Raw genomic sequence first — 25031 nt, forward strand, 5'->3', positions numbered from 1 at the left:
GCTTTTCCTTTTCATTTTGACATTGAAGAAGCACATACATATATATGCTTATTGTTGAAAGAAAAGGTATTATTGTATTAGTCTGTTCTCATGATACTAATAAGGACATACCCAAGGCTGGGTAATGTATAAGGAAAATAGGTTTAATCGACTCATAGCTCCACATGGCTGGGGAGGCCTCACAATCATGGCAGAAGAGCAAGGAAAATCTTAAATGGCGGTGGCAAGAGAGCCCTTTGTGGGGGAACTCTCCTTTATAAAACCATCAGATCTTGTGAGACTTATTCAGTATCACAAGAACAGCAGGGTAAAGACCCTGCCCCGTGATTCAATTACCTCCCACTGGGTCCCTCCCAAGACCCGTGGGAATTGTGGGAGGTACAATTCAAGATGAGATTTGGGGGGGGACACAGCCAAACCATATCAGGTATAGACATTGGTATTTTACTATGGAATAAGGATTTTTACTATTAGCTACAAGGAAGTAGCTGGTGGCAAAGAAAGTGTATCACTCATCTGAAGGATTTATTGCCATGGACTCAATAAAAAACAAAAAAAATAGTTAATTAGAAAGGTAGGTAATTTAGCAATTTGATCATTTACTTTTTTTTTTTTTTTTTGAGGCGGAGTCTCTCTCTGTCACCCAGGCTGGAGTGCAGTGGTGCGATCTCGGCTCACTGCAAGCTTCATCTCCCGGGTTCACGCCATTCTCTTGCCTCAGCCTCCTGAGTAGCTGGGACTACAGGCGCCGCCACCACGCCTGGATAATTTTTTGTATTTTTAGTAGAGATGGGGTTTCACCGTGTTAGCCAGGATGGTCTCGATCTCCTGACCTCATGATCTGCCCACCTCGGTCTCCCAAAGTGCTGGGATTACAGGCGTGAGCCACCACGCCTGGCCAATCATTTATATTTCTTGGAAACAGTGACAAATGAGTAAAATGTGATTAAGTAGTCTCTATAAAAGTGATTATTTTAAATCCTATATTTCTAATTTATATTTTCTATTATAAATACATTGCTTCCTCTGAGATGAATTATGTGTTAATAAGCTTCAAATCAAATATTTCCATGGCAGTGTGTATGCATTTCCAATATTATTAACAGAAAATCTTTTGAAATCAAATGAAGTATTACATAGCAAAAATTAAATAAAATTAAATAAGTTGAGGAAACAATCATGTATCAATTAGAACCCATACTGAGTTGAGTATAAATTGAGTAAACATTTATCTCTTACTACTGGTCTATACTGCATTGCAAAGAAACGATTTCTTACTCTCTGTTTCTTGTTGGTGGAGGCAAGCCTATTAACTAATTTTTGCAGAAACTTTTTAATTTTTTTTCTTCTTTTTAGAGACGGAGGCTTGCTCTGTCGCCCAGGCTGGAGAGCAGTGGCACAATAATCTCGGCTCACTGCAAGCTCCGCCTCCCGGGTTCAAGCAATTCTCCTGCCTCAGCCTCCTGAGGAGCCGGGATTACAGGCGCACCCTGCCAGGCCCAGCTAATTTGTTTTGTATTTTAGTGGAGACGAGGTTTCACCATGTTGCCCAGGCTGGTCTTAAACTCCAGAGTTCAGACAATCCACCCGCCTCGGCCTCCCAAAGTGGTAGAATTACAGGAGTGAGCCACCGCCCCCCTCCCCGGCCTTTTGCAGGAACTTTTAAAACCCATTGTTACACAATGTCTTTATTTGTCTATAGTACTTTTGTTACTCTGGAATGTTGGCTACTCGTTTATAGCCTTTGGGTCATAAATTTTCAACGTGGTGTAGCAGCACTCTCTACAAAAGGGCATATCAGAATCGGTTAGATTTGTATTCAGGTAACATATTTGAAACAACACACATCAGAATCGATTAGCTTTTTTTCAAATCACATATATATTGTTTTCAAACACTATATTTACTACTGCAATAGTAAGTCACTGTCACTGGTGGGTATGTGTATAGGTATAATGGAATAGGTATAATAATGCAGATATATTATTCCTTAGGTATAATGAGATGGAAAAAATATTGAGTATTTGCTTTAGATCAAGAATTCTGTTCTTTTTAAAATGTACTATTCTGAGGCATTCATTTAGTGTTCACTGTTTTGGGCTTTTCTAGGTGAAAAAAATATGCCATTTATATGCTAAATAGTAGACAGCACCCCATACCAGTAAAATCTTCAAACTGAACTAAGGAAGTCAGACATATAGGCTGGGGAAAAATAGAGAAGGCAATGCAAGCAAGAGCAAGTACCTTAAATTGGAAAGAACACAAGACAAGCACAAGGTCAGAGATTGTTCAGGTTAATCATTGTTGACAAAGAGGACCAAAGGATAATTGATATCTGGGTGGGTTAACCACAAGACCAAGCAAATACTAGTGATTGAAAGTAGACTGCTCTGCTGAAATGCTGGAGCTAGTTTGGGGACAAATGAGTGTCAGGATTGGAAAATCTTAGATCAGCTGATGGAAGCCAGAATGCTACACGGAGAAGAATAATTTGCAAGCATTGCTGTGGTAAGTATTGTAGGTTTCACTGTGATGCAATGAAAAGCACTATAGGTTTATGAATAAAGAGTGACTTGAAGGAAGTGTGCTTAAGAAAGGTTATACTTACAGGTAGTATAGAAAGAGAAAGGTAATGGGTTTTATGCTACCCTAATAATAAAAACAATCATTCAGAAAAAACGTAATGCTATTATTTTTCAAATCTTTGTAGCATATTGGAAATAATAGCATTAAAGTTCTATCATTCTTCTTCGTATTAGGTATGACAAATTTTTAGTTAATCAGATCTTCGTTCGAACGGAACCAAATGAATCTGGCATCTCAGTGTTTAAGAGTTCCTACTGTGGCATTCGAATAAGCCAGAAGTCAAACCTGTCCTCCAATCTAATTTAACTTTAAGAAAGCTGTATTTCTTGCATGTTGTCACTTATAAGTGGAAGCTGAACAATGGGAACACATAGGCACAGGGAGGGGAACAATACACACTGGGGCCAGTCGGGGGCAGTGGCGGCGCGCAGGGGGAGGGAGAGCATCAGGAAAAAGAGCTAATGCATGCTGCGGTTAATACCTAGGTGAGGGGTTGTTAGGTGCAGCAGTTCATCATGGCACACATTTACTTATGTAACAAACCCGCACATCCTGCACATGCACAGCGGAACTTAATAAAATAAAATAAATTAATAAACCTGTGTTACTTATGCCCTGCATAAGATTCAGTTTACTGGTTTTACATCATTATGATAGTAGTTGAAACATAAGGCTTTTCAAATATTAATTGAGATAATGCCTGTGGAGGGTTTAACACAAACTCTAGCACATAATAAGCTCTCAATGAATGTTAATTATTGCCATTCTACTAAACAGTTTGTGACTAAGTGAAATTTTAACTCAAGCAAATGACGGAAGAGGATGCTTCTTAAATATGCTTATAGAATATGTTAGTATTTAACAAGTAAATATATGAAATAGCAAAAAAAATTCTACTTGAGTTTGTCAAAAAATTCGAAATGGCAATTATAGAATTAAAAGTTTATTCATTCAGGCATAAAATTATATCCAAAGAAAAAGAGTGGCTGAGCATGCCTGTATTCACCCTGTGCCACATATGAATGTACGTAGCTGTTGCATGACTCTCTCCATGCTAATGCCTGCCATAGGAAGTCATATTTTCCTGTTGAAACAACTCTGAACATGATGTGATTAACCTTTAGGGTCCCCCATCCCCTCATCTCAAAGCCCAACTCATGCACGGCCTGTGCTTCCTACTCATGTTCAGCCATCTGATTTCCATATCACCCACTCACTCTCACCAGCAGGCATTAGCATAACAGAGTTGCAGCGTGACTTTGATTGAAGCCAGCTTGGGCTGAATGCAGTATCAAAGCATCATTTAGCAGAAATCAAATCTAATTTACTGTGCATTGTATTTAAATTCTCAAAACACAGTTTCAAGGGAACTGTCCCAGACCTCTAATCTTAATTGACCTTTTTATATTTGGGTCTACTTCTCTGGAAATCACACAACATACTTTTCTTATAGAGCTATTGTTTTTCAGCTTGTAAGTGTTGATTAAACACTAAATTGTGTCATTCTGTTTGCTTCGTCTCATTTCTAGTTATAGCTGAAGCAATAAGGTATAATCACGTGACAGATTAAGCAAGTAGGATATTACATCATAGTTAACAAAAGATTTTTCCAATGCTTTCAGGTTTTAGACAGAATATAAGTATATATTTTATAGTCTTCTGTCTCAGAGACATATAGGAGAATTGCCATTTTTATAACAGGCATATTCTTCTGGAGTTTATAACTCAATCTCTTCAATTCACGTTGGGTTTAAGCATGTGTTTGGAATTGTCGTCTTGAGGACCTAGTAGTTTTTTTTTTTAATACTTAATGGGAGTCATTATAGAAAATCTATTTTATGTATAGCACACTTTGTGCTATTGTGCTGTGTTGATAAAATGCCACCTCTGTCTACTCCCTCTCTTTGGTGCCATCAGCCAAATAATGTCTTTTCAGACCATTTTCACTGCCACCTGGCAGAGACACTGAAACTGTGGAGGGTTATTAGAAGAATTATTGATGCAGTTTTTCATTTAAAACCTCAAAAATAAATTCCTTCAGCTGATATCCCTTCACAGAAGATTGCAATATAGATCTAGGGCAGACAGAGAGTCTACAAAAGTAAAAGTGATTGATGCAATTCGTTTCTTTGGTCCACCTTCAGGTGATAATAGGAAAGGATGTGTATTTTCACAGACTTGAATACTCTTCAAATTTTTTGCTTTGATAAATGTTTCCATTTTTTCATTTTTTAAAATTAAAATATGATTAGATGATTTTAGTTCCAGCAAGATCAATGTGGCATAAGTTCTGGTGACAATAGTCTATTGAATGCATTTGAAATACAACACATTTCCGACTTGGAGTAAATGTACAATATACATAAACATCACGTGATAATATATTTTATAGGATAAATAACAGATGCTGACAGTTTTTTGTTAGTGGTCTTTAAAATAATCCAGTATTGGGTAAAAGTTCAAGAAATTATAATTTCCTATCCTTTTTAGATTATACCATCAGTGGTAAATATTATGTTTTGATTTTGCAGAATTTCTTTGTCCTTTAAAAGCCCTGATGAAATGGTATCTTTAGGTGCTACTATAAATAAAAATTCTGAACTGGATTTTCTGCCCCAACTTGTGAAGATTTGCCAGCTCTTTGTCTTTGCTCTTTCTTTAATCCTCATCTACATTGCTTCTAAAGCACCCTTTCCAAAATATAAATCTGATTATATCTTTCTTACAAAAATGTCTTTGAACAGATCTTTAGAGTTTTCAGAATGAAATGTTACACTTGTTTAGCAGAAATCATCTGTCCCTATCTATATGACCACTGTGACCTAGATTTCTTTTATTCTCAGAATCTTTTACATGCCCCTAAAAATCCAGTTCAGTGGGTCTCTGCCTTATGTGCTGCTTCTCTTTGTCCCAAGTGACCTTACCACTCTTTGCCTAGTCAACTCTTAGTTGTCCTCCAAAGTACAGCTCTAATGTAGCCATGCCCTAGCAGCTTTTCTCTTTTTTTTTTCTCACAACATGGCCTGATTGGTTCTGTTCCACTCTTTCTCCCCCAGTGCCATCTGCATTTTTTCTGTTTTCATTGAAAAAAATCACATTTTGCTGTTTTTGTGTATTTATTTATATATTTACTTGTAAGCCTCTGCCACAGGGCAAGAACAATTTTATTTGGCTTCCTATTTCCTGTACCAACCAGAATGTATCATCATTTTTAGTCAATCAATACATTTTGTGTGAATAAATGGATGAATTATGTCTTTTCAGAAAAGTGGGTGCATAGATGTGGTCATTTGCCAGTCCTTATTTTGAGGACTATATTTTAGCAGTGGTGTTAAAATTGTATTATCTGGATGCCAAAAGCATTTTGCAAAATCACTCATCTACAAAAAAAATTTTTCAAAAGTTTGAAAATTAAATTCTTGGAAGTCTGTACTTCTAAAGTACGCATGGTAATTTTAGTGATAGAGATTTGTAATTGTACTGGATAGATGAAGAATAATATGCTTAAAACTATAAAATACATAAATATATGTTTATATTTCATTGATTTCATTTGATGATTTCAATCATGTTTATTCTCAGTTAATATATTTTAAAAATTTGTAAAGAAGGACTGTATAGAGTATCCAGGACTCTAAGGTTTTACTAACTACTTTTGTGAGGTAATTTAAATTCTTTCTGGCCCAAAGCAGTGCAAATTAACTAATAAGCTAAATAGGTGATTTTTATTCAAATCTTTTAAGTGACTGATTTTGACTGAACTGAGTTTTGAATTTTTAATAATTTTTGATACATGCTAAATTATTCAATACTCCTCACTTAGCAAGTGTCCATGTTGGCACTACTATTTTTCTTTATAGGATTACAAAGAGATAACTGTATACTCATTCTTAACTTTTTCATAACAAATATAATTTTTCTACAATATTGCAGATGATGGAAACAAACCTTAAGTGTTCTTTTTGGTACAAATACCTGGTGGTTTCACATTTCTACTGAAAAAAATGGTCACTGCAGTGTTTTGAGAGTTTTCTCTAAAATAATTTTTTAACATTGATTTACACCATCATTTCTATGAGAAAACATGGAACAAAAATCAATGTATCTGCTGATTCAGGAGAATTGTGTAGAAATAACAAGAAGATTGTAAGAAGCAACTAATCTCCTGAAAATACAAGGCAACCTGTACCACGCTCTGTTCAAACAGATTCATAAACCTGGGTTTTCCATACTGCTAGAATGAGTCTTCTGTTATCTATAGTTATAGAAGAAAATGTCACTTAGTAGATTTATCCCATCTGTCCCTGGGGTATGCGTTAGATGTGTTGAGCTAGGAGGCAGTATAATAGAACACCAAAAAATAAGTCAATACAAATCCCAGGGAATTGTCTGGAAAAATGCTGCTGCTTTTTCTACGCTAGGATTCTTGTAAGGATGAAGAATTGGTTGCATGTTTGGGGCCGCTCTACGTTTACCCCATTCTTGGACCTGCACTTCTTTTCTCCTGAAGGACTGAAATGATTTCAAGTGACATCATTGATGTTTTTACCAGACATCACTCATGGTTAGAGGGCATTAAAGTACCACTATGTTCTAAAAATTAGAGTTGATTTTAAAGGTTTTCTTGGTCTCAGTTTTCTAGCCTAAGAAGCGAGTTAAAGTGGAAATAGATTATTAGAAAAGTCATGGAATAAACACTGTGTTTTCTGCTCAACAAAAATGGATTTTGGTAGGGAGATGCCCTTGTGAAAACTTCCAATGATACTGCCTACTGTCTTTCAATTTATTCTCTCTCAAGATCATTAGACCACCATTTAAATCTGAACTTTCTTAGCATTTTTACCCCCATCCCTTTCTTTTATTTTCTGTCGGAGTTACTTATGTCTTGGTCTCATTAGCTTCACCTGTACCATTTTACTAGCCTCCCAGCCAGACTTCTTGTTTTATTGACTAAATGCCTTCCTCTCCAATCCATGCTACATTCATCAGAGGGTTAAACCTGCCAAAAATTACTTTTGCGTCTGTCACTTTTCAGCTTAGAAAAAAATCAGAATAAAATCCTCAGTTTGACTTCTTAAACCCTCCTTTGTAGCCAAAAGTGTTTACATAACTTGGACCCTCCATCCTGCCAAATTACACACTGTATCCTAAGCTTGTTCTTGCTTCTTATACTTTGCTCCATAATCTCCTTGTTTGGAATGTGTTCATTTTTCCATTTACCTCAAAGCTCCCATAATGCCCATTTTCTACACAGAGCCTTCTGTAGGTTTTACAACACCAAGGGATTTCTCTCTCCTGAGTCTTATTGTGTTTCTTATATATACGATAACTTAAATTCTCTTCCACTGTGCTCTGAGATTACCTCTACCATTGCACTTACCACAGTCTTAGATAAGTGTTGATTTAATTTCGTTTTTGTTTTTGTCATTGTCATTGTGTTTTTCATTTCCATTAGACTCTAAGCTCTTTGATGGCTTCAGGATAAAAGCTTCCCATCTCTGTATCTTTAGTGCCCAGTAGGGGAACATAGTAATTACCTGACTAACCTTTATCTATCTAAATGAAATAAATTAGATTGAGTCAACCATTTCAATACATTTATTTATATTGCTTATTACCCTTGTATATAATTCCCATCTCTTCTATTCCTCAATGTCTTTAATCTTTCAATTCTTGAATTCTAGATATAAGCACTTTTAAGAATAGGGGTCATATTTGATACCCTTTGGTATCCCTGTGCCTTATATAATTCTTGCAGTAACTACAAAAACTGCCAATGCTTATAAATAAATTGACTTTAGAGGAAGGAGATGATTGAGTAAGAGAGTGATTCTTTTCTTATCTTTATTTATTTAAAAAGCAGAACCAACTTGAAAATCCATGTTTTTCCTTAAAAATGTTAAAATCATTTAAAAATCTAATTTTCTATGCAAGTATATATAGGCCAAAGGATTACAATGTACAACATATAAAGTACGTCTGCTAAAAAGTTTGCTTCTTTCCTCACATTGGATTGAATATAATGTCTTTCTTTTTGTGTTTTGAGAAATGTGTAAAAGTAAATAAAAAACTGTAGTCTCTCTCTGGCACTGAACAATCAACATAGTACCATATTTTCTCCTTGATATATTTTTCTTTGTCAATGGTTGATATTTACACGCTTTCTTTTCTTTTAAATTATAGCTCCCCCACAGTTTGTGGTTCGGCCAAGAGATCAGATTGTTGCTCAAGGTCGAACAGTGACATTTCCCTGTGAAACTAAAGGAAACCCACAGCCAGCTGTTTTTTGGCAGAAAGAAGGCAGCCAGGTGAGTGTGAGGCTTCACTGCTTTTCTGAAATCTCTGAACTTCTACTGTCTCTGCTGCTCCTGAAATCTTGCCTTGCTTCTCTTGTTCTCAATGTTTGAATTTATTTTATTTCTGAAAAAGAGACTGGTGAATGTAAAAATAAGTAGGAGTCAGATGTTCTAGCAATAGCATTCTTTATTTGCTAGTATTAATCTTTTCAAAATTCTGTCTCTTACATAGAACAGCAATAAAGCAGTGTAAGAAAATTATCGTTAAAAGTCCAACCAAAACCTCTGTAGCTATTTAAAATCTGTGAAGGTAAAGCTAATTTTGTTTTCTTGTATTGAGATACGTGGTGTGATAGAGTCAGGACATATGCAGTACTTAGAACAGTCTCTGTGACATGGAAAACAGTCAAATATTTGTTTAATTGGCCCAGAATTTAATTTCAATCCTCTCTCTTATATACACAGCATAAATGACTTTTCTTATCCTTAATTAAAGCATGCTTCCATTTAAGAGTAGGATAAATCTTTTCCTTCTCCGTTCCTCCTGGATTCATCCATAGTGGGGTTAGACAGGAAATAATACATAGTACACTAGAAGGAACCCATACCTGTCTTGTCTTTGTTCTGCCCTGGTTTGTCCTCTCCAGGGCCCTCTCTGGGCAACATGGCCTCTCAGAGTCTCTATGGAAAGTCAACTGGATACACTAGTTTTCTCATTTAGAACTCTGTCTAAAGTTGGACAACTGCTTAGCCTATAGGTTTGTAGTCAATGAGTGAAATTTCCAGGTAAAACTAGATTAAAAATTGTGTTGTTTGCAAAATAATTTATCTGTGCCTTCCCATGGGACCTGGAGATATTTTCCTTCTAAACTTTCTAGAAACATGGACTACTAGGCATATTCTGAGGAAGAGACCTACTGGTGGTCTTCCTCATCACATTCTGTTATTACTACACATTCCAGAAGAATTTCCTTGGGAATAATGGAAATCATTATTAAACATCTCTGGAAATCTAAAACCTTGGCCAGATATGGGAAATGTAAGTTGCATGGGAAGACTCTGTTGATTAAAGCTTACATATGTTTATCTGCAACATACATGTGTGCAAGGAAGCCTGTAGAAGTTCTGTGCAGCCGTTATCTCTAATTGTTGTGGGTTTCTATAAATTCCTGTACCAGCTCATAGTAAGCAGTTCTAACAGCTCAGTCTGGATGGACAAATGGCCTTTTATTACTCACTCAACTCTCCTTGGTGGAGTCATTCCTCTTGTGATTTGTGGAATGTAAACGTAGTGATGGGAATGTAAGGAAAGGTGATGGCCACTGCCTTATTCCCACATCAGGACTGTTCCAGGCCTTAACTCTCAAATCTTCTTTCTAATTTAGTAATTACAAAACAGGTTTCTACACAGAGTTCTTTAACTCTTTGCTTTAAAATTCTTTTCAGATGTTAGCGCCTCAGACTCTAAAGTAACTGTAAGGTAGCATGACAATTAAATATGTACACACACACTTAGACACACACACATATACACACACATGCAGAGACAGACACACATATACACACACATACCACACACATACACATACGCCACACACAGAGACATGCACACATATACACACATATACACACATCACGCACATACACATAGACACACATGCACACACATAGACACACATAAACACATACCACTCACATACACATACACATACACCTACATACACATACACACACACACACACACACACACACACAAAGGAGAGAATTCAAAATCCAGTTTCCTCCTTATAAATTATACAACTTTTGTAGTGCTGTTTAAATGTACTGAAACTCATTTTCTTAATCTAAAATACAGGGCTAACACATTTTACTTCACACAAACAAAGTTTAAATGAATAAGTTGCTTTTACACATTATGAAGGTTAAGCAAAATGTTATGTCACTGATAGTAAATATAATGATGTAAAGCAATTTGATCATTGCATACTCACACTTTAAATCCACGTACTGAGTGAAATCTCATTATAATGTGTCTTGTTATTATATAGCTAAGACCATATCAGGTGTAAATCACATTCCCTAAAGTAGCTCCAAGTTGAATTACAAGGTAGTGCATAAAATGTGTATTGGCCTTGTAGCTTAGTAAACATAGGCTATTTAAATATGCTACATCTTTGTTAATGGTTTCAAAATAAATAACAATTAAATATCATTTAAGTATTCCTTTTTCTGTATTTGACAAAGTGGCATATAATTCCAGAGATATTAATGTTAAAGATTACATAAAATCTTAAGTCTAGTTTTCTTTTCCTCACCTATCTCTCTCCCATCAGAGAGATAGAGGTAGAGATAGAGAGGGATGTGGTGGGAGAGAAAGAGAGAGAGAGAGAGAGAGATACACAGAGAGAAAATACTGTGAATGAGAACAAGAGAGAAGTGCTTGAGCAAATTATAAATTCTCAAATCATGAATTGGGATATTGGGAAAAAATAAATCGGTCTTACTGTTTCCAGTATCCAGTTTTTACAGTGATCTATGACCATCCATCAGCAGAAACAGTTAAAAGCCTGAACTTAATGGTCCATATTTCTCAATATATGCTGATAATGCCAATTAGCTCTAATAGGATACCCAGGCACTCTCCAAGGCGGGAAGAGCTGTGAAGTTCCCGGTTTTTGCTTGTAATCCATTTTCTTTTGCCTATGTCATGCAAGCAGAGAATAAAAATGATGGGTTAACCTTCATATAATGCCATTTTCCATGTCAACGAATCATTTAGAAGGTGGACTGATGGTACATTGTAGAGGAAGCCATCCCGTAGAGAATAAAGCCCATCTGATATATTAGTGCTATGTAAATTAGTATTCTAATGGCTAATTGTGGGAAAGTGTGCACTTTGAGTTATTGTATCATTTTCAAGTGACTTCAAAATTTAGACTCTCTCTTTTAGCTCGCTTATTTTGATAATACATTTGGAATCTACAGTAGAATCAGCTGATTCTCAAATTGTGTTTCTATGCATTAAAATATCTAGCCTTACATAATAGTACACATTTTATAAGAGGTCAATAGCATATTGAAATTACATTCCTGACGTGCTAGCAAACATCACTCGTTTTAGACGGAGTTTAGTAACATGGTAATGTTTATGTAAAGTGGGCTTATAGTGTCACACTTGAATCTAATAAAGTGGACATCCATCATGTTGCAATAAAGAGAAGAGCTTCTAATTAAAACAGGACATCATTTGCAGGATTAAAGTCATTGAGCATAATTGAAAAGTGTTAATACCCTATTTTATCCTCTTCCATTGGTATTACTTCAAGGGTAAAAACATTTTAAGGTGAAAACGTGTCCTGGGCCTTTAATTGAATGTTATTACCTCCTGATTGCAACGTATTGAAACTGTTTAATTACAAACCTGGAAAATTAATTACTATATGGAGAAACAGATCCCAGAGGGTTATAAAGTCCTTTTTTGTAAGTAAATACAACATAAAAATTGATATCTCCTTATTTATAATCCAACTTGGAAACATGCCCCAATATAATTTATTATACTCAAATGTTTTTCTTAATTGAACAACAGTAAAGCAACACGGTTCATCCAAATTAATGTTACTCCTCTCATAGATGAACTTTTACGGTTTGTAATTAGGCTATATGTATATATGAGATATAGAGTAAACTAAAGTAATTTTGTTTTAAAAAGAAAGTAATATTATGAAATTGTTTAAGGTAACACACTTTTAGAAACATTCTACATTTTCTTTTTATCTTCAGTAATTTGCTCAATCTTGCTTAAATTGTAGCATTTGTTTATAACCCCATTCAAAGCTGCAAAAACTTTACAGCAGAAGTACAGTCAGCTCTCTGTCACACACTTTTGAACAACTTTGGGAGAAATTCAGTTGAGTCCATCAAGTATTCAAAATGATCAACAGCAATCATATTTTGCATTCTTCAGAGCTGTGCGGTTTATACAACCCATACACAGTCAATGTTATGGCCAGATCTTCATGAGGCCTTAGTAGTTGGGTCAGATAAGAATTGTTTTGCCCATTTTCCAGATGAAGAAACAAGCTTCAAAGATATTAAGTAACTAGCAGAAAATCAGGATGAGATAAAGATCCCCATTCTTTAAAAACACAGATGATTATTCTTTCAACTAGAAAATATTGACTTCTTAGAGGATATTATTTCACCATGATTTGGAAAACCTTTATCAGTGAAACCCACTGTGTGGCATTTAAACATTTCTGAACCATATATATTTTAATCTGTGTATTTTCTTTTTCCCACTGTATTCCTTAATTGTAGTAGCTTTTAGTCACATAATTTTTTTAAGTGGAAAATGAATATTGATGAGACTGTGCTTGCTTCCACAGAACCTACTTTTCCCAAACCAACCCCAGCAGCCCAACAGTAGATGCTCAGTGTCACCAACTGGAGACCTCACAATCACCAACATTCAACGTTCCGACGCGGGTTACTACATCTGCCAGGCTTTAACTGTGGCAGGAAGCATTTTAGCAAAAGCTCAACTGGAGGTTACTGATGGTGCGATATCTTTACTAGATTTGTCTTATGAAAACGTTGATTTTTATTTCTAGATACACGTTAACCATGTGGAGTTTGCTAATTTGTTAAATCATTTCTATGTATGCTTATCTTTTAAGTTTGAATCCAGGTCACATTCTTTTGGTAGTTTCTAATTCTCCCTGACGGAATACCACTTATTTTCCCCAAAGAAGAACTTCAGAGATAATTTACTTAATTCTTAAAAATAGAATAGTGCATTATTTTAAATAAATGTCATCACACTCACTGCATACTGAAATGTAATCTGTATATTTTTATTTAGTCTTAGGCTGACATGATTGGTTCTACTAGACATTAATAATTTTATTTCACTTTAGGAGGAGGTCATACCACCTTTAATATTATCAGAGATGAGATTTTAGTTAGCTAATCACATTAGGACATTCCTATGATTTTAACTATGCATTCACTAAGTTAAATTAACTACCTTTCAAAGTGCTGAACAATGTTAAAATTATTATTTTTATTTGCACATATGCACTTTGAATCTTAACTGAGGCACCTACATTCATAGTGAAAGTTGAAAAGGATGAAGGGCTCTGCGTAATCTGATTTTTTCCCAGCAGTTTATTTGTCACAATTGACAGCTAGCAAATTTGAGCTATTTCATGAACCTCTGAGCGTGAATTTAATCCCTATTCTTTGATGTCTTAAACTGAAAATTCTTTCTTACTCTCCTTTATTTGTGAGGATTTTTATTTTTGTTTTCTCCCCTAATGCTGGCTTCTGAGATACAAGTGCTTTGGTCTGTGGTCTCTCTTGATCCCCTTCTTTCTCTGCTGGTGAAATTTGATGTGCTTTTATACAATTTAAATTTACATATAGGTTAAAAGGTCATTTAAAATTAATAGAAAGGCAGTATTTTTTAATATCTGTTCATGGTATGGCCTGATTCAGTGACACGTCGGGAATGGGAATAAATAGAACAGACAAACATTGGCTGCAGGGACATTGAGTCGTTAATGGCTGCACCTGCTGATGCTGCAGAGATTTACTGCTATGGAACTGAAAGGAGAAGTCAGGTTCAAGGATAGCAGTGATGAGAAATTCTTCCTTAGATGGGCAAGGTCTTTGATTCTTTGTACCTCCATATTTCTTTAAAAGAATAAAAGATAATTATTAATCATTAAAAAGATCTTATGTTTTCACCTGTCAGCAAAAATGTCCAGATACATACACTTGAAAAATAAGATATTCTGGCCAAAGCCTACGTTTTATTCTATATTCCTAAGAACACTCCAAATGTAATGCTTAAGATACCGGCTATCATTTAGCTACTTATAATATTTTATAGAAGATTGACTCTCAAATGTTTCTAAATGAAGAAATTGTTATGGAAAAGGCAAACCATATTTGTAGGAAGCAAAGTTGATGAACTAGAAGAGCCAGTTGATGTGACTGTTATCGTTCATAAAACAGGTGGATATTCAGAATTACGTCTGATACAATTAATGGAAAACCTTTGAGGCCTTTACACCAGCTCATGCTATATTACAAAACAGTAGTTAGTCTAGCTTTCTTTCTGTGGTCAAAAATAAGTGATGACCAATGTTAAATCTTCTGCCAACTGAGATTGCTCTAAACATTTTGTTACAACTGGCTTGAGTATTAATTCCTATATTGATTTTTACTTGAGTAAGCAATTACAAAGTCAAGATCCTTTTGCAGAGACATTGATTAGAAGTTACAGTGTTGTTGATTTTGACAGTAAAGAAATGAAACTATAAGAACTAAATATGTACACACATGTTATCAATGAATCTGTCTCTAAATATGAAGTTGCCACATTGGCTGATGCCTTAAGCTTCTACTCATAGTTTTGATTTTTCATACAGGTTAATGATTTAATACTATCTGAGCCATTATTTCAGTTTGAACACATTTATTTTGATATAATTCAGGGAATTGTAGAGCCATTTGAAATTCCATGGTAGAATGAAAACGTATGTCATGTTCAGAGAAAGAAGCGATTACAGGCATACCTTCCTTTGTTGTACTTTGTAGATACCATGGTTTTTACAAATTGAAGGTTTATGGCAACCCTGGGTCAAGCAAGTCTGTTGGTGCCATTTTACTAACATCGTGCTCACATTGTGCCTCTGTGTCACATTTTGGTAATTCTCACAGTATTTCAAACAATGCCATTGTTATTCCATCTGTTATGGTGGTCTGTGATCAGTGATCTTTGATACTACTATAATTTTTTGGGGGTATCACAAACTGCACCCATATAAGATGGTAAACTTAACTGGTAAATGTGTGTGCTCTGGTTTCTTTACCCACTGGACATTCCCCTGTTGTTCTGTCTTTCCCTGAGCCTCCCTATTCCTCGAGAGACAACAGTATTGGAATTAGGCCAGTCAGTATCTCTACAGTGGCCTCCATGTGTTCAAGTGAAAAGTCACGTGTCTCTGACTTTAAGTTAAAAGCTACAAAGGCTTAAGTTTAGTGAGGAAGGCATGTCAAAAACTGAGATAGGCCAAAAGCTGGGCCTCTTGTTCTAAACAGTTAGCAAAGTTATGCATGCAAAGGAAAAGTTTTTGAAGGAAAGTAAAAGTGCTACTCCAGTGAACACAAAAAATGATAAGAAAGTCAAACAGCCTATTGCTGATATGAAGAAAGTTTTAGAGTCTGGATAGATCAGTGAGTCACAACATTCCCTTAAGCCAAAGCCTAATCCAGAGCAAGGCCCTAACTGTCTTCAATTCCTTGAAGGCTGAGAGAGGTGAGGAAGCTGTAGAAGAAAAATTTGAAGCTACCAGGGGTTGGTTGATGAGATTTGAGGAAAAAAGCCATCTTCATAACTAAAAGTACAAGGTAAAGCACCAAGGGCTAATATGGAAGCTTTATCAAGTTATCCAGAAGTTCATTCATGAAAGTGGCTATACTAAACAGATTTTCAATGTAGACAAAGCATCCATATATTGAAAGAAGATGTTACCTAGGACTTTGATAGCTGAAGAAAAGAAGTCAATGCCTGGCTTTAAATGACAGACTAACTCTCTTGTAAGTAACTAACTAATGCAGCTGGTGACTTTAGGTTGAAACTGGTGCTCATTTACTATTTCAAAAATTCTATGACCCTTAGAATTATTCCAAATCTACTCTGCCTGTGCTCTATAAATGGAAAAACAAAGCCTGAATGACAGCATATCTCTTTACAGCATGGTTTACCTACCAAAATATTTTAAGTACAGTGTTGAGATCTACTCTGCAGAAAAAAAATTCCTTTCAAAATATTACTTCTCATCTACGTGTACCTTGTCACCCAAGCTCTGATAGAGATGTACAAAGAGATTAATGTTTTTATACCTGTTAACACAACATCTGTTCAGCAGCCCATGGATCAAGGAATAATTTCAACTTTCAAGTCTTATTTAAGAAATATATTTTCCAAGGCTATAGCTGCCATAGACAGTAATTCAACTGAAGGATCTGGGCAGGGTTAATTAAAAACCTTCTGGAAAGGATATACCATTATAGATGCCATTAAGAACATTTATGATTTATGGGAGGAGGGCAAAACATCAACATTACCAGGAGTTTGGAAAGTTGGATGACTTTGAGGGGGTTCCAGACTTCAGAGGAAGTAACTGCACATGTGGTACAAATAGCAAAAGAACTAGAATTAGAAGTGGATCCCGAAGATGTGACTAAATGGCTACAGTCACATGATACAAATGAACAAATGAAGAATTGCTTCTTATGGATGACCAAAGAAAGTGATGACTTGAGATGGAATCTACTTCTGTTCAAGATTGTTGAAGTGATAACAAATGATTCAAAGTATCACATAAACTTAATTGATAAAGCAACATCAGAGTCTGAGAGGATTGTCTCCAATTTTGAAAGACATTTTACTGTGGATAAAATGCTATAACACAGCATTGCATGCTACTGAAAAATCTTTCCTGAAAGGAATAGTGAATCAATATGGTAAGCTTTATTGTCTTATTTTAAGAAATTGGCACAGCTACCCCAGTCTTCAGCAACCACCACCCTGGTCAGTTAGCAACCATCAGCACTGAGGCAAGATCCTCCGTCACCAAAAAGATTACCACTCTAGGCTCAAATGATCATTAGCATTTTTTAGCAACAAAGTATTTTTAAGGTATGAACATTTTTTTTTAGACATAGTATTATTCTACACTTAATAGACTCCAGAATAGTGTAAACATAGCTTTTATATGCACTGGGAAAAAAAATTTGTGTGGCCTTCCTTATTGCAATATTTGCTTTATTGTTGTGGTCTAGAACCAAACCTACAATACCCCTGAGATATGCCTGTATTCCGTTTAGAGCAGTGTATCTGTTGTCACATTTTTGCACTTAGACTCATTTTCTGGAAATATTTATAATTCAAACATTCATAAAAGATGAAATTGCTAATGATGCTGAATAGTGCTATGTTGAGCAACAATTTTACTGATCATAGATTAAGCTAATATGTTTCAATATACTTGAGTTTCAATATATTTCTCTAAAAGACTTCCGCATTAGTTCACTGGCATTGTTCTGTATTTCTTCTTTCCTTTTGCTCTATCTTTTTCTCTCAGAGAATTAGGAAATTGTAATCAGCATTCTGTGAATAGAGCCAATAGAAGTTAAAAAGACTGGGGAGATAAGATGTATTTATATCTTGTACTGACAATAAATGTCACATCATGATCTTATATGAATGGCTTATTGAGTATTTATAATGCATAGTGAGAGAAAACCGTGGAGTTGTTCACAGGTCACTGGAATCCCTAAATGTTCATTTAACCTTTGACTTAAGTGTCATGGAAACCTGTGGTCATCTTTCACCCATAACATCCTTGGAACTGAAAATTATGTCTGGCCAGGAGATTTTCAATTACTTTATTGATCAATTCATTCAAAAGGTGATGAGCTACCCATTTGGGCAGTTAAAAAAAAGAAAGAAAAAACTAATTAGATAACCTTTGGCTGCATCTAATGATTTCAGGGATATGACAATAAAAGCAGGTTATAAGAAGTTACCTGAATTCTGCATAGGTATTTAATTTGAAAAAAAAAATCATTTAAAATTTAATTAGTATGCTTTACTCCGGTAACACAGACTCACTTTCTCACTGCATTAAAAAATTACTCATAGTGTTTTGTTCATTGGCCTTCTCTTTTTGACCCATAAAAATAAGTCCCATGAAACTTTTAGTTTGCATTTCTATTTGCCTAATTACTGACAGATGTGCCAGAATTATTACAATATTCTACTTCAATATTTTCTTAAAATGTTTTATTTAGTATTAAAAGTAAGAATTTGATGAAAAAAGCAGTGAAATAAATGATTCTAATTTTTGTTTGTGAACAATAAACAGTTTTTATTGTTTTTCTTAGGTTTTATCATTGATAAAGTAGGTTTAAGTTGACTAGAATCTGCAATGTCTTGATATGAAGGTAACCTGTATCATAAATTCTAGCTTCAATTAAATTTGGGTGGCTTTCTCATGATAGGTTCTGAAAAGGCTGCTTAACTTTAATCTTTTGTTCCCTAAAACTATGAACTCTAGTAAATATGATGCAAGTAAATTGGAAAGACAGTAATTTTAAGCTGCCATTTATAAAAGCTGGTGGGCAAAGGAAATTTGAACGTTAAGCAAAGTGTTTTCAATTGTATACATTACAATACAAGGTGAGTTTTTTGAGAAAAAACAGTTTATCTTCACAGTTGCTTAGAAATTATTAGAATCCATCATTCATTTTTTCTTTTTCGTGGAAGTCTTTTTCATATATATTCTTTTATATACTACATGTATTTTATATGTTACATATAACCATACACAATAAAAAGCATATTTTGGATAATTAACCAAAGTCTATGCTGTCTATGCTGAAGTTTATAGAACTTTCTCTTTAGAAAGACTTCCCTGGACCCGGACATGTCCTTTTGATTATATGGTGATCTTCCAATGAATTCTAAATGAAATCTTACCTCCGGTCAACTCTATATTTTCCTTAACCACGTAAATAATACTGTACATTTTGATGTCCTTCTTAAATAATCATTAAATACTTCTAAAAGCACTGAAATGCTACTACGATACATTAGTATTGTACTACCGAAATGCTCCTACAAATACAGTATTTTATAAATAAAAAGCAATACTAAGCTAAACATTTAGAAATTATGGAAAATTTATCCAAATGAACACAACAATTGATATACGTGTAAACACTGATTTTGCACAAGCACTCTTTTTGTCATATGATAAATATAATCTAGACGACTTTTCTTTGATCAATTATAAGCACTAATTAAATCAAATCATCCAAATGATATGACTGTAATTTGATGAGCTCATGTCACAATTTTGGAAGGAAATTATTTATAATCTAATATTTTAACATCAGCAGAAATATTTTAGCCTGTATAAATACAGCACATAACTGGTGCCATAAGGGGGAAATTATGTACTATATTTATGATAAATGCAAAAGTGAAAATTGGCTGTACTCATGTGATACTTCACACACTTTCTTAAATATGCATATGAGATAAAATGAACATTTCATAGGTGACTGACTGCCATAAGCTATTCATATTTTAATTTTAATTTTAATACGACTAAGCCTTTTTATACAATTAAGTCTTTATAAAATGTCAGAATTTATCTCAATGCCATTTTAATTATAGGTAATGCAGAGGAAGTTATTGACAATAAATAGCATGGCCTTAGTATAGTATATATGTATGTACATATAGATGATAGATATATGATAGATTTAGAATATACATTACCAAGAATATACATATTGCTTAGAATAAGTTATAAGTAATATATATTGTGTTGGGGCTTTAACCTTACTTTCAGTGTCAATATATCGAGCCTACTGAACTACATTGATGTTAAAATACCCTGAAAAGAGCTTTATTCTTCAGTTTTGACAGATAGACCTCCACCTATAATTCTACAAGGCCCAGCCAACCAAACACTGGCAGTGGATGGTACAGCGTTACTGAAATGTAAAGCCACTGGTGATCCTCTTCCTGTAATTAGCTGGTTAAAGGAGGGATTTACTTTTCCGGGTAGAGATCCAAGAGCAACAATTCAAGAGCAAGGCACACTGCAGATTAAGAATTTACGGGTAAGTAATATTGGACTTGTACTTGAATTATCATCTACACATAAGTACTGCTCTATGGAAAAATTGTGTAGTGAACTTAAAATCTTACATCCTAGTATAATTGCTGCACGTTTAAAAACAGTTAATGTTATTACTTATTTTAAAAATGATGAATTGAAATTAGAGGAAAGGTCACAGTTTTTACGTTACTCACACATCATAACAGAATCTTGAAACTTTTATTCCTGTATCCCATTCCATATGTATACAGTCAACAAATCTAGAGATCTTAAAGACATAGCATTAATACAAGTAGTAGTGTATTGGAAATGACAAAAACAACAAATGCTTCTGATTTACTTTCATTCGCAAAAGAAATTTTAAGGAAATGTAGATAAAGTGGCTTGGCCAAAGAGTTGAGTAGAAGAAAAATAAAGATATGAGACTGAGTACATAAACGGCGAGTTTGCCTGGTTAGTGGGAAACCTTAGATTGTAGGTTAAGTTGTTGTGTAGTTTAGATTTAAACCCATGGAAAGAACAAGGCATTGGTGGTTTTTTACTGACGTTTACGTGATAAAAAATGAGCATTCCTGGCAACTTAACAAGTCAGTCCTGCTTCAGGAGCAACTCAAAATAAAATGTCTACTTCTGAATATTGTATCAGTTATCTATTATTATGGAATAATATGAACAAAAATACAGTGGCTAAAAGCAACACACATTTATGACGTCACAGTTTCTATGAGTTAGGAGCCTAGGCATGACTGAGCTGTGTCTTTTGCTTCTGGGTCTTACAAGGCTCCAGTTAGGTGTCATTTAGAGTTGCCGTCTCATCTGAAGATTGACACAGGATGGATTTGCTTCCAATCAACATTATTCTTGGTAGCATTCAGTTCCTTGTGGCTACTGGACTGACAACCTCACCTTATCAATGGCTGTTGGCAGGAGGTTGCCTTTAGTTCCTTGCCATCTGGATCTTCCCCATATGACTACTTGCTTCCTCCAAGTCAGCAAGGAAGAGAGTCTCCTAATAAGATGGGCACTTCAGTCCTGTGGAACAAATCACAAACATGACATTCTGACACTTTTGCAATATTATATTGGCCAGAAGGGAACCAACAGGTCCCACTTACACTCCAGGTGAGGGATTACACAAGATAGAAATACCAGAAGGATGTTATCATGGAAGGCACCTGTCCTCTATCAGTACGTTCAACTCATTCAACTAGGTATGGTAAGTCCCTTCCTCCTACCTGCCATGTAGCAAGTGCTATGCGAAAGCTGGAGAGTATATTTTAGTAATCAAGATGGGGGATGAGACCCAGAACTAAGGTAGATGATGTAATAGTGCATGAAGAAAACTTCAGTGGAGGAGCAATCTGTAGAATCTTGGGTCCAGGTTGAAATTCAGAGCCCAGACGAAGAAAAACAAAACAAAACAGCATTTAGAATCCTCCCATTCTGGAGCTAAAAAGAAAGGCAAAAATTTTTAACTACACGTATTTCCAAATGATCACAATTTGGCATATTGTTCTTTTATGATGGGAATATGTTTACAATTATATGTTTATCTGATTATCACTATATCATACAGACGTATATCAGAAAACAAAGTGACTATTTTTGCTACATACACACACATGCACACATAAGTTTTTACTTTATATATATAATATTTATCTTTAATTTTTGAGATACAGGCATTAATTATTGCTTTAAATAGAAAAAATGCTGCCAAGTTGAGTTTAAAAAAGTAAATTAATACAGATATTTTGAGCCTGTCTTTTTATTGATTGTAAATTAATTGTTAACCTTCTTTGAACAAAATGGAAGTTATTAAAAAATTAATACCAACTCTCTTTGTGTAAACACTTTACCCTCTATTTCTGGGCTAAAGGCAGACTTGGGCCATAGAGGTTAATGCATTTTCACTGTATCACTGAATTAAAGGGTATGCTTGAGTAGTCAAGATTTCTAGTAGTGTTTGAAAGAAGCAATTAAAGGTGGGTGCTTGATGATGTCAAACAAACTTTGAGCCCTCTGACAGGCTTCTGAGTAGTCTCTCTGAGATGCCAGCTCCTTGGGGCTTGTCTGCAGCCAAGTGCACAAGGAGAAAAGTAGATGATGGAATTTGCCTGCACATTAATCTCATTTTAAAGCAATTTATTAAGGGTAAAAGGACAAGGGTGGAAAAGATGAGAAGCATTCCTGACCAGAAAAAGACATTATTTAAAATTAAAGGAATAAAATTAAAGGAATAAAATGTGGTGATGATGGTAATACCAAGAGTGAGTTTTAGCAACGATATTTAGGTTTATGAGGACCCCAAAATGAAAACGTTGTTCTTTTCCTGTAACATGACTGTCCTTAAAGGGAGACAGAAGTGGGCTTTCCAATAGTTCACTCATACAGTCAAGAGAGTTTCTGTAGGTTGTATTCCTTTGTGTCTCACTATTTTTTTTTCAGTACTTAATGCAAGGGAAAAAAATAACGTGATGAATACTGTGTTCTTCTAGGCCAGCTAATTGGTAACTGAATCTTTATCTTTTGAGAAGTAGAATATTCCAGCACTCATTAAAACATACCTACCACAGCTAATGTCATACTTGTATCTCCACACAATGACAAGGAGATGCAGTTAAGAAGCATTACCTACATACTTTTCTTTTAGCATTTGCAAGTAATAACAAGTGCTACATTTTAGTTCAACAGCTATAATAAAATGCAAATTCTTTTACTCTTTCACAGACCATATTCAAATGAACATCCCATTAAAATCCAACCTCGGCTCATTATATTTAGTTTGTGAGTGATGCTTCTTAAATGCAAAGATTTCTAATGACTATAATGTGTGCACAGCCACATTTGAAAGAATGGCTCTTTCTACAATGGCTATCCCCATCTTCCCTCTGTGTAATAGAAGACAATTGTACAGAGATAATATGGCAAAGAATGTCATGCCAGAGCAATTTGAAACTTAAGTTAAAATACATAATGGCATTTAAAATCAATTAAGATAGTGAAATGGCAGTAACATCCAGGCACTAATGATTTACCTGAGAATCAATCGAGAAAGCTTGAGTCATCAACACACTTACAGTTTGAACCCAGCAGATATAATATTCCATGAGTGACTATATTTCATCAACAATTAGACTCATGTTCATCACAGAATATTAATTCTACATCTTCTGCCTTGTCTGACTTTGTTTGGTCATCAGTTTCTCTTCCCAGTGTGACTTTTCCTTTACTCCTAAATTGATGAGAATGAATGTTGTTTGCAGTGTAAGCCACAAGGCTTGATCACACAGAATTTTGGAGTTGCCTCTTTTATTGATCTTGGGGCTTTATTCAAAATATAATCACAGAATCTTCTGCTTCTTGCATTTGTAAAAGAGAACTCTTGATTACATTATCAACTTTTTCTGGAAGTCCTTTGCCACTCTTCTGTGAATAACAAAACCATTTTAAGTGATCGATGAAATGGCAAGTTTTAATTGTGATCAAAAAAGAGTTATGAATTATGATATATTTATGTTCCCTTTCAGCTTGAAATTGCAGTCACTCCATAGCCACATTTTTTAATGATACTTTATTCTATTCATTTTTCCACTACTGCAATTTACATATAAGTGAATATTGAAGTTTTTAAATGAAGAAATTTACCTTAAAAATATTTCTTTTTCTGGCCGGGCATGGTGGCTCACACTTGTAATCCCAGCACTTTGGGAGGCTGAGGCAGGCGGGTCACCTGAGGTCAGGAGTTCGAGACCAGCCTGACCAGCATGGAGAAACCCTGTCTCTACTAAAAATACAATGTTAGTCAGGCATGGTGGCACATGCCTGTAATCCCAGCTACTCGGGAGTCTGAGGCAGGAGAATTGCTTGAACCTAGGAGGCAGAGGTTGCAGTGAGCTGAGATCAAGCCATTGCACTCCAGCCTAGGCAACAAGAGCAAAACTCTGTCTCGGGGGAAAAAAAATGTTCTTTTTCTTCACTTTTTTCCATGTCTTTCAAAAGAAAGAAAGTGTGATCCCTTATTGTCTTGTTGCTTATTTACTCGGGTACGTTTTATTCATTGAAACATAGTTTATTTGAGACAGAACAGTTTTGCATTATTGCTTCTCTGGAATTTTGTGAGATTCTGAAAGAGTTCTGTTCCGAGTCATTCATAAACAACTTAGATACAGTAGAGCCCCACCATAAAATGGAGTTAAGAGGTAAGAGTATTATCACAGAGGAAGAAAAAGAGAGGGGCAAATTGTTTATCAGACAAATTAACATTGAGGTGCATAAATATTATTTTAAAAGCCCTTTGGACCAATGTTATGAATAATATTATATGAATTTATTTTATTATTTTATGTATACATATGATTGACTCTAATGCATAATTTAGACAACAAAATGATACACCTAATTTTAAGAAATTAAACATTGCCTGGCTGTCATTGAGTAA

The 25031-nt window shown here is 35.0% G+C and overlaps 1 protein-coding gene across 17 annotated transcripts in view; it reads left to right on the plus strand.

The window, feature by feature from the left end:
- ROBO2 (roundabout guidance receptor 2) overlaps positions 1 to 25031 on the plus strand; it is a 1750895-nt gene that overhangs the window by 1636560 nt on the left and 89304 nt on the right. For all 17 annotated transcript variants that reach the window (XM_063703928.1, XM_055380941.2, XM_055380947.2 and 14 more), the window contains 3 exons: positions 8770 to 8894; positions 13271 to 13442; positions 20386 to 20591. In XM_063703928.1, the coding sequence (XP_063559998.1) occupies positions 8770 to 8894; positions 13271 to 13442; positions 20386 to 20591 (503 nt within the window). The remainder of the gene's footprint in view (positions 1 to 8769; positions 8895 to 13270; positions 13443 to 20385; positions 20592 to 25031) is intronic.

Source organism: Gorilla gorilla, chromosome 2, assembly GCF_029281585.2.
Source record: "Gorilla gorilla gorilla isolate KB3781 chromosome 2, NHGRI_mGorGor1-v2.1_pri, whole genome shotgun sequence".
Taxonomy (NCBI): Eukaryota; Metazoa; Chordata; class Mammalia; order Primates; family Hominidae; genus Gorilla; species Gorilla gorilla.